General features: G+C 39.7%; 1 protein-coding gene across 1 annotated transcript in view; it reads right to left on the bottom strand.

The window, feature by feature from the left end:
- The window catches only part of LOC107295530 (potassium voltage-gated channel subfamily C member 3-like), an 87,269-nt gene that overhangs the window by 51,704 nt on the left and 21,473 nt on the right, over positions 1-14,092 (bottom strand). The window contains exon 3 of the mRNA XM_015824855.1: positions 2,335-3,268. Within this exon, the coding sequence (XP_015680341.1) occupies positions 2,335-3,268 (934 nt within the window). The remainder of the gene's footprint in view (positions 1-2,334; positions 3,269-14,092) is intronic.

Here is a 14,092-nt window from a genome sequence, read left to right as displayed (position 1 = left end):
CCATTGACTTTGTTTGTCAAAAAGTTGCAAAAGGTGATCACATGACCCTGGGACACTGTGAATGTCATAAGTATGAATCAGTTGCCAAGCATCCGAATGTAAATCAGGCTAGATTTAACGCAGATGAGAGGGTCTCATATTATTTATTGAACTTATTGAATATTACTTATTATTGAATAAGAGTACATGTTTAATTTCGTGTAAAAATGATTTTGATTAACAGGAAAATAGAAGCTTCAAACGTTTCCTCTTTAATGCCTTGAGAAGGGCAAAGTCATATATGTAAGGGCTGCACCAATCCAATATTGCAGTCAACCTTCTTTGCCTGCATCTTATTGTGGCTCGTGAAGATCTTCTCACATGAGATGATTAACTCTTAGCTCAGCAGATACTCCAGAGAGATTTCTGGGAGGGATAGTTTGGAAGTGTTTTGAAGAGCTACAGGCCAAGTGGCTTTCCATTGCCAGTAGTTCCCAACTTGTCCTGCCCCCTATTTTTCATATTTCCTGAGTCCCTCCTCAAGGTCACATGACATCATACAGATGGAGGGTTTCCCTCCATCATTCACAATCCTTCGGACCAGCTCAGTGGCTGGCGGTTACTTTCTTTGCTACAAAGAAAGAAATGTGCAAGGGAAGAATGAGGAAGAGAATCCCAAGGACATTTATGTCACTGTTTGAAAATCTTGTCAAGCATAGGAAGGACAAAGGAACCACCCTTGGAAGCAATGTAAGGAACTAAAAAAAATCATCTTTGAGTCACTGAAAATTTTATTCTGTGTCTCTTACTCCGCAAGATCTTTCCACCTATGCCTTCATGATCTTAAATAGATATGGTCTCCAGATGTTTCTGAATTAAAACAACTCCTCCCAGCATCTATTAGTATTGCCTAGGTTGAATGAAGAATTTTAGCAATATATGGAGAGGCAGGGATTCACTTAAAGGGGAATATGGGGTAATAATTTGCTTTAAAAAATTAAACAGAGTTTCTCACAGAAGAAATTCTATGCAGAGTATGCATTTCCAATTTTTGCACTTGAGACACCAACAGGAACTTGTACTGTAGCACTATGTACTTATATATGCTTACATACAGAGGACATTATCTTTTTGCTCTTATTGTTTCTTTTTTATAGTTAGCAACCTAAGGCATTATGTAACTCCATTCCAAAGCAGAGTGAATAATAATTTTAAAAATCCAGCTATTTTAGAAATAGTGATACAAAGCTGTAAACTCTTGCATGAACTTTTGATACATGATTTTATGAGTGTAGCATTCTTAGGCAAAACTGCACTTAAATCTTGCCAGATGTTTACAATCCCACAAGTTTTCAGCCATCTTTTTTTTTTAAAAAGACTAATGTAATTTGAGGTATTTCACACATAACTTTCTGAGGATGATAGTTATGGTCCCTACAAGCACCTGGTAGCTGACTTTTTGACTTAAAATTTTATCACACATTTACCAAGATGTTTTCAATGAGAAGCATCAATGTTCTGGTAAGCTCACCTGGAAAACCTCCCCTATTAATCTTTCTAGCAATACATAGCCCCAAACTAGCATATGCACCTGTGGGCAAACTTGGTATCCCAGACACTGTTGGGCTACAACCCTCTTCACCTCCAGCCAGCTTGAGAAAGGCTGGGAAACATGAATAATTCTTGGGTGTGCTCCACTGTTACTAAGAGGTACAAAAGTGAGACTCAACATAGGTAAAAGCCCATGTGAACTGAAAACATGCTTTGTTAAGATACTCAGGAATCCTCCTCAATCTACCTGGTTCTGTGTACAGGTAGTCCTCAATTTACAACCATCCATTTAGCAATTATTTGAACTTAAGATTCAGGCAAAATTGGCTTACAACAGATCCTCACAATTAGGACCATTGTAGCATCCCCACAGTCACATGATCGGAATTCAAGAGTTTGGCAACCGGCATGTATTTACAATGGTTGCAACATCTTGGGATCATGTGATCGCCAACTGTGATCTTCCCAGCCAGTTTCTGACAAGCAAAATAAAGGGGGGGGGGACTGAATTTGCTTAACGACCATGTGATTCACTTAACAATTGCAGTGATTTGCTTAACCGAGGCAAAGAAGGTTGTAAGATTGGGCACAACTCAATAACCACCTTGCTTAGCAACAGAAATTCTGGTCACGATTGTGGTTGTAAGTCAAGGACTACTTGTACCTCCCTCCCTATAGTATTATATTTTTAGCAGGAAGAGTATCTTTAGATGCCAGAATGTTTGAGAATCACAAAGAGCATATAGATTTGACTCACATAGATGTAATTTTTCACTATTTCTGCCCATCCTGTCTCCCCCTTACCTGCCCGATTAATCTCGATTATCTCCTCTTGAGCCAGGGGGCATGAGTCACCCTGGTTGCTGCGATGAGGGGACTGCATGTCCGGTTTGCAGTAGTTGGGTGAGCCGGGTTGGGGGGCTCGTGGGATGTGCTTGTTCTTTTTCTTTGGTAGTTTCTGCTTGGCCATAGCCAGCGAATAATACATGCCAAAGTTGTTGACGATGACTGGCACAGGCATGGCAATGGTCAACACACCAGCCAAGGCACACAGTGCTCCCACCAACATGCCTGACCAAGTCTCAGGATACATATCACCATAGCCCAAAGTCGTCATGGTCACTACAGCCCACCAAAACCCAATGGGGATGTTCTTGAAGACAGTGTGCTTGCTGCCCGTTATGTCGTCTGGGTCAGCACCGATCCTTTCAGCATAATAGATCATGGTGGCAAAGATCAAGACCCCTAGGGCCAAGAAGATGATGAGGAGCAAGAACTCATTGGTGCTGGCCCTTAGTGTGTGACCTAGGACTCTCAGTCCTACAAAATGCCGGGTCAGCTTGAAGATCCTTAGGATCCGGACAAATCTTACCACCCTCAGGAAGCCCAACACATCCTTGGCTGCTTTGGATGAGAGGCCACTGAGGCCCACTTCCAGGTAGAAGGGCAGGATGGCCACAAAGTCGATGATGTTGAGGCTGCTCTTGATGAATTCCATTTTGTCTGGGCAAAAGATGACGCGGATGAGAAACTCAAAAGTGAACCAGATGACGCACATCCCTTCCACGTAGGTGAGGAAGGGTTCTGTTTCCATCTCATAGTCCACCTTTATGCTGGTACTGTTCCCCGTCTTTATGATTTCTGTCTTGTTTTTGAAGTGATTGAAAGTCTCATGGGTCTCTAAGCAGAAAGTGGTGATGGAGATGAGGATGAAGAAGAGGGAGGCAAAGGCCACATACTGGAGAGATGCAGAAGGACAAGCGTACAGGGAAGAAGCAGACAGAGAGGAACAGCAGGGAGACAAGAATGTCAAACAGGAAAGGACAGGGAAGGAAAACATTAGTGCTAACTCATAATTGTAAAAGAACAAACTCTTCCAGAAAAGGAAGAACTTACCCTACAAAAGTCAGTCCCTTCCCAATAACTGCCCCCTCCTCAATAAATAGCTGTTAAGAATATCCCAAGAGATAGAAAATACCCTACTTATTCTTCCTCTCCACCCAAATGTTAGTGAGGGAAAGCAGGTATGGGGTAAAAGGGAAGGACATATTTCATTTTTTAAAATGTGGCCCACTTAAAAAATCTTCATACTATACCTAGACAATTAGATTAGATATTGATGTGTTAGCCTAGTTTTCTTCTTATGCAAAAAGTTTTTTTTAGCAAATGGAGGGATCTGCATTTAAAAATGATATCCCATCCCCTGCAGTCGTTTCTGCCATTTTAACATATCTAAGACAGGTCTAATAGCCGTTGGAAGAAAAAAACCTACAAAATTATGTAGCAATAAATAATAATTATTTTTTCTTTCATTTCTCTGTTTTATTGTATATCAACCCCTATGTTACAGAGATCTATTTTAAGTAGTATCCTGAGATGGTGGCTTATCTGCTTATTGCATTCCATTTGTGCACTCTATTACCTATTAAATGGATTGATCTGCATCTGATTTATTATGGTTCAGGGGTGCTAACCATGTTTGTGTATGTATGCTGCATATATATGTTTTCTTGTTGCTGTCATTAAAGTAAAAAAAATCTTACTGATCTATTGCATATCTATAAAGATCTACCAATAAATCCAGTTTGTTTTCCAATCCCAGTTCTAGCTTGTTAGTGTCTGCCCTTTTTTGGATCATGGTTCTTTGGTGGGACCTGTTTCCCAATATTTTCTTTCCATTTGACTGGACCCAGGGTTTTCGGCAAATCTCTACTCTAAACAATGCCTCCTCCTTGAATTCATAATAGTTGGCCATCATGTTTAATAGCCATCAATTGAAGGTTGGTCTGGTCACTTTCTAAAGCAGCCTTCTTAAATAGGGTACCCTTCAGCTAGGTTGGGATGGAATTCCCACAATTCTGACTAGCATTTAGAGGCCCCAATTTGATTTAAAGCCATCAGAGACTAGAGGAATCCCAACATCTTGTAGGGATAGCCAGGCCTGTTTCTGCATGCCTCATGAGAGAGGATGGACAACATTGTCTTCCTTGAAGGAAACTTTTCTTGGAACTATAGTATGACCATTCCCCAATATCCTCATTTTTTTTAACATTTTTGTCTCATCGTTACTCCAAAGAAACTGAGCTGAGTCCATATTCCTCTATGCTTTATGTACAACAGTTTTGAGATTACAAGTCCAAGCTCACCCAGGGAATTTTATAACAAACAAAAGATTCATAAGTAGGCATCCCCATCATAGCCTAATGCTCTAACCCAGAGGTGTCCAACCTTGACAACTGTAAGACTTGTGAACTTCAACTCCCAGAATTCTGGAGTTGAAGTCCACAAGTCTTAAAGTTGCCAAGGTTGGACACTTTCTAGGCTAGCCACTCATTCTTCATTAATTCTCAGCTGATGGTGGACTTGAGAAAAACTGTATTCCATTAGCTGGTCAGTTATGAAATTCATTCCATGATTTGGGGCCAATTATTCTTTTTTCAGTCCAATCTACCTTGTAAAACTGATGCAGTAAATGACTGGGGAGGGGAGAATGAAAAGAACCTGCTTTATTCCTTAGAGGAATAGGAATCTATTATTACAATATAACACCTATTTTAGCATTCACCCACTGACAGTTGCATTATGCAGGTACATAATTTGCTTAGGTGACACAAAAGTAAACATTTTGAATTGAGACTCTGAGCCTGAATATGAAAAAAAACCCAACCCCAAGCAAGTTTCCCTCCCTTGTGACTATATTTGTTCTTTAATCTGCATAGTGAATGCAGGTTGCAGATCTTCCCTTGATGTGTGTTTTGGTTTATTTTTGGGCAGAATTGCAGTGATCCTGTCACGGCTCTTTTGAGGTCAACTTTGTTCCATTTTTTTGTTTTGTTTTTTTCATACTGGGAATTATAGGTTGTAAACCATGCAACTTGTCCATAAACCATTGTGCCATTTAGGGAAGAAGCTAGGGATTTAAAAACCCCTTACAAGGTAATTTTGAGATGGTAAAACTTTTCCTTCCTCCCTCTTGAATTTCTGGTCTTTTTCAGCAAAATGTTGAATGCTTTAACTATCCTAACATCAGTAATTTGGATGAATGAGCCCAGAACAGAAAGGATTCTGTTAAGATTTCAGGCTCAGCATTCACGCGCCTTCTGTTACACCATTCTCCTATTTTAGTCCCTTGAGAAAACAGTGAAAGCCAGCAATGACGCAAACAGTCATGTGCTCCCTTGCACATATACTGAGCACTTCACATTCATTCACATTCCCCAATTGGTATACACACAACTCACACAAGATCTGATTGTCTAGGAGTTTTAGCTGCTACATCATTACCAAATGCTTTGTCACCACGTGGGATCTGACATTGTCCTCTGAGGTATGTCCCATGTACAAGCAAATATTTACATGCAATCTTCAACTTACTTTCCCCCAGGCTTTGAATTAATGCTCATGTGTACAAGTGTACACAAATCACTTTCTCACTTCAACTTCTTCTGCATGCATACACCCCCCAATCCCCTCCCCCCCAAATTAGGTTTCTCCCAACCATAGCCAGCCTACCACTATTTAACACATTCATCTCAGTACAGTATGCAGTTTTATAGGCCCTATATGAACTTGGGTTCTGGGGAGATTATACCTATTTATGCATTCCTTCCACAACTCACTTTGAAAATTACAGAACATGGGTGCATGTCCATATCTCTCTGCGGCTCTACACACGCACCTACAGTACAAATGCCGATCTACCTACAGTACAAATAAGGTCAGTGTTGAATGGAATTGTATTTACCAATTTCAATTACATTTAAGTTGGTTTAATTGCAGATTAAGGTGCAAACAAAGTTTTGCATATATCTCCACTTAAATACAACTACACACTCCCTTTCATAGCACATTCTATATAAAATGTTTGTTGTACACTAAAAACTTTTTCTGGGTGCACGTTTATATATTAATGTGTGTGTATATCTCATACAAAGATGAATTTATATCCCCATACACTGTTTGCTCTAATGCACCCAGAAAAGCTCTAGGCTATGCACGAAATATGCCTTTATACATGCATGGAACAAAATCTTCCTTGGCAGCGCAAATTCTGTCCGAGGCTACACACATACTTGAGCTTGGTACACACACCACAGATGCATGCATGTCATAACACAATGCAGGCATGATTGCCCTTGCTTACACAACTACATACATAGATTTCCCCATTCATATTTACACTCGTGTGCAAAACTCTCTTTCAGTCTCTACTCTCATCTCCCCTCTGCAGGGCAAAAGCTTGCTGCTTGCTCTCTGCACTGCATAGAATTCCCGTCCCGTCAGCACTTTCTACAAGCGAATCCTAGAATCCTTTTTGAAGCGCAGTGCGGTGCCCAGGAACTGGAGGGGGGTGAGAGCAGGAGGAGGAAAAGATGAAGGGGAAAGTCAAGGAATTCAAGGGAAGGGAGGGAGTTGAGGAGAATGAGAAAACTGAGGATTAGAGTGATGCTTCTACTGTAGAGAAACTGTTTGGGCAGAACCTTGTTTTTACGAATGGCATTCTCCACGGAGGGAACGGAAACAGGGACAGATCTTTTGAAATCCCAAAGGAGTGCTTTTCCCAGAAACCATCTAGTGGTTCTGACCCACTTCCAGAGCTGTGTGTATCACATACAGCTTTTCCAGATGCTGGAGGTTTGGGGAAGCAGGCTGATGGTGCTCTCATCCCTTAATGCTACACGCTGTAGTCTGCATTCATTGCCCTTGCAAAAAGTAATGAGGAATAGTCTATATGGGACTTTCTTCAGGCAGCGCTGGGAGTCCCAAAGCATTCAGATAGAAATAATGACTTCTGTCTCCTGGGAGCCATGACATGATTGGCGACAGAATACGTGGGGAAGAGAATAGATATTACTCATGTAACTGTTCCCGGAAGGTGTTTGTGAGGCAGGAAGGAGACCAGCACAATGTCACACAGCGAAGGGGTGAAATGCTCAGAAAGACATGATCAACTCACCACCATCTTTTAAACTTCTCTTCTTCCAGAGAACTCCCCAATTTTTGGTCTTATGAATTCCCTCCAAACCATTAGGACATTTACTAGGGAACTCAGGATTCCTGTCACTTGTGACTGTTATTGACTCTGCTGCCTTGGCTAGCCAACCCCTGCCTTCCCTCTTTTCCCAGGGCTACGACTGTCCTTCTGTCAGTGCAGGAATAGTCCTTCTTTTTTGAAATAAATGAAGAAACATATTGCAGTAGCAGATGGAAGATCCAGCAGGGGTGGAAAGAAGGAAAGGAAATAAATAAATAAATGTATATGTGTGTGCATGTGTGCGCATTTGGTATAGGGCACAAGGTCAAAAAATAGGACTTTATTCTGAAATCTCTCAAAAACAGCCTGACTTAGCCAGCATTATTCCCTGACATGACTTTATCTTTAATTGAGCTGTTCAGAGCTTCCATTCTACAACTTGTGCAACTGCAGGGGAGAGAAAGAAAAACCTAAGCATAGACCCAATGAATATGGTGAGGTATTCTTTGTGTATTAGGCAAGCTGTAAGCACTACCTAGTCAGTTATTTTTATATGAGAACCAAAGTGGAAACTCTCTCTTTAGACACCTCTTTTCCGTCTTTCGATTTCTTGCCAAGTGGACTCGTAGTGTGGAGGTTGGAATAGATACTTTTTTGTGTGTGTGCAGTTGTTTGGTTTCTAGGGAAGAGAAACTAATGAGAAAGAATAAGGCTAAATGGCCCCCTTGGCTGTTAAATGTGATGTGGAGTAGGTGCATGCTCCAAAAAATAATGGCTAGGACAAAAAGATATATTTGCCTTAATGTCACTTACATATAAATTAACCATGTTTGGAAATCTCTGAATGTACCTAAGGCTTTTTGAGTAGCCCGTGGTCTTAGACTGTTCTCCTTGGGATTAAAATATGAGTCGGTTGGAGGAACAGGATTGAAATAGTGTAAACAGGAAATGAATATTCCTAAATATTCAGGAAAAGGCTAGGGCCTGTCTCATTAAAAGATAAGGTAGCAGGGCTCAGGCTTTGCAGGAATCATTTTGCTAGAATCCTCCAGATTAACCAAAGAAATCTCTGAGCCCAAGTTCAATTCAGAGTTTGTTTTTAACCCAGAATCATCAGACTTTCAACTCCAGCATCCTTCAGTTTCAGATTTAAGATGACAGAGCCTTCTTATTATGACTGGGAATCAGAAACTCTTTCTAAATTATCAATCATTTTAGCTTTCTCTCTATTTACTTGGAGATTAACTGAGGCCTGAGAGGTATTGCAGGCTGCTGGAGAAGAATTTACTTGGGTCATCAAGCTTGGATGCCTGGATGTATGAGTACCTGAGCTGATGTTGGTTGAACGAGACAGATTTGGAAAGCCTAGGGCTGATGGTTTCTCTAAAGCAGAGAGAAAGGGCAACCAGGCTATACAGATGGATAGATCTTATTGGAAGGCTTGTAAGATTCCCTGAAACAGGCAAATAAGTACAGACCTACAGTATCAGAGATGAGCAGGTAACATTTCTTGGAAAGACAGTCTCTCCCCCTAGCCACTTTGAGGTAAAATTGGATAATAGTTTATGACTGGAAATAATATAATGAAGTAGTGTTATGACTTTAAATCTTTATGTACTTTCCATTCTTCAAGATCTATTTTAATGGGGAGGTAGGAAACGAAGTAAGTAGATGAGTAAAAGGGGGGGGGGAGATAGTGAAATATGTAAACATCAAATGCAGTGCAGATGAAGGATATTGATGGCAATTAAACTATAATCCCTCTCCAGTGATTTATTTGCAATGCCTGTATTCCCCCCCACCCCCAGAAGAATAGTCTGTGGCTGTAAAAAAAGCCATCCAGAGCCTTGTGGCACCTAATTAATTTATTATGGCTTGATAAGAAGATCAATGCTGTGAAAGGAGAGGAAGTGAAAGGTAGCAAACAAAGCTTTGGAAATAAGGATAGTTTCTATATAGATCAGGGGTGGGGAACGATGGCCCTTTTGTGGCTTGTGGACTTCAACTCCCAGAATTCCTGAGCCAGCCATGCATGTCCACAAGTCATAAAAGGGCCATTGTTCCCTAATCCTGATCTAGAAAAACAAGGGACTACTTTGTTCTTGCTGCTTCTCTAAATGCTCTAGGACTCTCCCCTCTTTCCACAAAGTTTGCTGTACAGGTAGTCCTTGACTTACAACAGTTCATTTAGTGACCATTCAAAGTTACAGTGCCATTGAAAAAAGTGTCTTATGACCATTTGTCACACATGACCATTGCAGCATCCCCATGGTCATGTGATCAAAATTCAGCTGCTTGGCAACTGGTTCATATTTATGATGGTTGCTATGTCTCGGGGTCACGTGATCCCCTTTTGCGATCTTTTGACAAGCAAAGTCAATGGGGAAGCCAGATTCACTTAACAACCATGTTACTAACTAAACATCTGCAGTGATTCACTTAACCAATGTGGCAAGAAAAGTCATCAAATGGGGCAAAGCTCACTTAACAAATTTCTCACTTAGCAACATAAAGTTGTGATCACAAATCGAGGACTACCTGTACATCCTTACTTTTGCCACAGCAAAAGAAAGAGCCCAGGAGCTAGAAAAGTGGGATAAGAATGAAGTCAACCCTCTTTTGTCATTTTCCTTTTTTGTGGGTGTGTGTGCCATCATCCAGTTTGATTTGACTCTATTGTCCTATCTTTGTTCTTCTTTAACCCTTGTTTTTATTTGTAAGCTCCTATGGAAAAAAAGTAATTATGCTGAAATTACAATGTCCCCGGATTCCCACACACATTTTTCAACACACACACACACACACACACACACACACACACACACACACACACACACACACACACACACACACCACTTTACAGAACCTCACTGGCCTTATTTCTTTTTTTGTCCTTCTACTCTGTAATAGCTGAATGGGATACTGCATTTATCATCCCTATATGACACCTTATGCGAAGTCATGAATATTGTCTTATTTTTAATGCAAAGCACGATAGAGTAACCTCAGCCAGCAAGGTCTGGAAGTAGGAGAACATTTCTGCTTCTGTTCCTGCTCCTATGTATTCTTTCCATCAGCTGCTACTGCTGGATGCAATACTGCAGTTCAGTACCAAGGAGAGCAACACAATGAAGCCTGGATTAAAACCGCAATAGCCCAATTTTAGCTCCACAAAAAGGGTCGTTTTTCTATATTCACCAGTGGGAGAGATGGAAAGGAAAATATTTGCTTGGTATAGAAAGCCTTAGAGTAAAGGGATCAGACACTAGTTACTAAGTCCTTCATCAAGAAGTTGGAACAAAAGACAGTCAAATAAAATTGAAGAGGGGAGTGGTGCCAAGTTCTTGAAACATCTGTGAAAGCCATCTAAGGTCAAGCAACTTTCTGGATGGCTGGAACCACATATCATACCAGACTCTAAACCCAGATCAGAGAGTTCAACATGGTTTAACATTATGCAATGGTTCCTACAACGTGCTAAGGAAATAGCTGGATTTGTGCAACAATTAAAACTTTTAGCCTGATCTAGCGTATTGTGAAAAGCTAGCCAGTTGTACTGGGGATGGAAGACATGAAAGAAAGGATGCAAAATTAAGACTTCTGAACTTTTAGAAATGAGGGATTACATCTAGTCTTCCAGAAAGTGAAGAATCTAATGAGATATCTTGAGTTCTCAAGCAAGACCAGATGGAAATATCTGTAATAGAACATATCATTTTACTGGAATCTAAAGTATTCTACATATTGGTTGATTTAAAGCAGAAAGAAATGAGTTGCAGGGTTCTGAATTTGAGGAGGGTACTTCTTTCTGAGTCTTTAATGAAGTAGCAAAGAAGGATCATGGATCAAAACAAAGAGAAAGAATGACATTGTCAGGCACTATACTATGCAGTAGAATTGGGGTTTGGGGAGAAAAGACTAGGAGAAGTGACTTAATATGACTGGCTTTTAAATTGGGGAAGTGAGATAAAGTGGTCTGAGGGATGAGTTAAAATCCCGACAGATTCCTTTGGAAAGATTTTGAATAGTAGGACATTAAAATATGGAGAGCTTGCAGCGAGGACTGGGAAGGACGCCAATCTTGCGGGTCAGAATGATGGTCAGGAGCTGAATTCAGAAAGTCGTGGAAGTAAAATGGAGACTGCTAAATTCAGACAAAGGCTGTTGGATGTCAAGACTTGTGGGTTCACTGAGTGAGGAAGTGTATAGCTAATGTGCTGGGGGAACCGAAATGCCTCTTGAAACATTCACTGTAATAAATAAGAATAACTGGTTCTTGCCAATGTTTGGAATCTATTCCCTTTCTGCAGTCATTATTCACAAGTGTCATTAAAAGCCTTTTTAAAACCCTCTTATTTATCTCCTTTCACATCCTTCCTCCTTTACATTCCCCAAGAAGTTGAACCAGAAATTCTGCACCTCTGTTTAATCATGCAAGGAAGATTACAATAGAATAATTAATATAAAAGGGAATGCAATTGGGTTGTTCAGGGTTTGAGAAACGGATAAAAGGGAGATATACATTGTCATGGGATTTGGGGCACCCCTATAGGCCCCAAAGATTTGCTTTTTCCTTCAGAGTTGAGAATTTAAAAAAAGAACATATGATATTGTGAATGAACATGAGACAGAGAAGCAGAAGTAAATTTAGTTAAAAATACATTTTAGCTCAGGTAGATCTTATTCTGCAGGATGGCACTAGTCTTTTGAGTGTCTCAATTACTCTTAGTTCAAAGTACAACTTCAGAACTAATTATACGGGAAAAATATATCAGGTATTAATTGAGTTCTAACTGCAGGGCTATGTTAAAGGGAAGGACAGCCTTGAGTCAAGTTGGTTAGCAGTGATTGGGATATAGCTTGCCATCATTATCTTTTTGATTTGTTTTTGAACTTTCCAGTGTAAACTGCAGCTCTGGAATTTCTTAGTGGTCTCCCACCCAAATACTATAACTAGGTGACTGACTCTTTATTTTCTTTTAGATCAGCCAAGGTCAGGCAGGTACTGCAGAGGGGAAAATAACTGAGGTTTTTTTTATGATGCTAAAATTAGTGCTGGCTTCCTTATTTTAGTCAAAAGTGCAGATCTACTGTAAAAAAAGAACCCACTATTCAACAGTTGTAATATTAGTAAAAGGTGATTGTCTGCATTTATTTTCCATCATGCAAATTTCCTGGCATATTGAATGACCTTTTTTTTAGCAAGTCCTCCACTTAACAGGAAACAGATTTGTTCTGACTTTTCGTCCTCCATTTCTGTCCCCTTTTCCCTTTTCTCTTGCGTATATTCCTAATAAGGTTTAAAAATGGCACATACCATATCCTAAGAAAACCAAAAGAATCTCTTAAAGATGATCACAATAAATTGAGTTAATGGAAGATACTAAACGACTCTTAAGGCTATTTAATTTGTATTGTTTTCTTCATTCACTGTTTTCTCACTGTCATTATATTCACAAGTTATCTGTTAAGATGTGACCAGCCTCTGATTTTTTTACCACCATCAACTGACCAACTCTCTTTCTTTAATGCCTTCAGGGTACCCCAAAAAGTTTCTGTTGTTGAAATGATACAGATGACCTTATGCATATTTTGATGGTGAACTGAACTCTCAAATTATGTATCGTTCATAACTAAGAACATGGTTCTGCTGTAGAAAAGCAGTTAGCAATGTTTGAGGACCCAGCAGCTATACTTAATGGATATGGGGAAGGGTATAAGATCACCATAGAAGTAAGAGTACATACAACCCTGTAAATTACTGAAATCGCATGGAATACAAATTTAATATATTATTATGGTTGGTAGCAGAGCCAGCCAGATGCTTAGACTGCATTTGGTATTTTTGTCCACCTATTCAGTCCTTCCCAAGAACCTGGGACAGGCAGATGTTGTTGTTTAATAATATTAAAGATATTGTCACAGGATGTAATCAACTGATGGTGATTTTGTCAGTGTCGATGGTGTTCATGTGGTGCTCCAGATGTTTTGAAATTGCATCCAAGGTGCTTATTACTATTGCTGCTATCTTTGTTTTGGTTTTTTTGCCATAGTTGCTTTATTATTATTTGGATACACCTGACATTTCCTGTTTATTTTAAAGAGTATGCTACGCTTATGCTACATTTTCTATACATTTTTTACCTCAGAAGGGAAGTAAACTAAACTGGAACCTGCAAGAAAAGAAAACTTGAGAGGTCCACGCAATCCTGCACTGAGTTGGCCATCCACAATGTGGAGGAAATGCAATCTCTGGAGCCATGAGATTTTTTTTTCTGTGTGTATGCTTTCATTTTATAAAAACAAAGATTTATATTCTGAAGAAGAAAACTTTGATGATAACCCTAACCACTTTCTACTCTGAATAAAATCCTTCTGAATATGATGGGATTTATTTATTTATTTATTTATTTATTATTTGAATTTATATCCCGCCCTTCTCCTTGCGGACTCAGGGCGGCTGACAATCAATTAAAAACACCACTAACAATCACAAGTTAAAATTAATTAAAATGAAATATTTAAATTGTCTAATTAAAAAGTAATTAAAAACCCCTCTAAAAAACCCCTCTTAAAAATTATCCTAGG

Source organism: Protobothrops mucrosquamatus, unplaced genomic scaffold (assembly GCF_001527695.2).
Source record: "Protobothrops mucrosquamatus isolate PMUCROS unplaced genomic scaffold, P.Mucros_1.0 scaffold2381, whole genome shotgun sequence".
NCBI classification, from domain to species: Eukaryota; Metazoa; Chordata; class Lepidosauria; order Squamata; family Viperidae; genus Protobothrops; species Protobothrops mucrosquamatus.
Note: the sequence above shows the minus strand (reverse complement) of the source record. Positions and strands in the feature narration are given on the sequence as shown.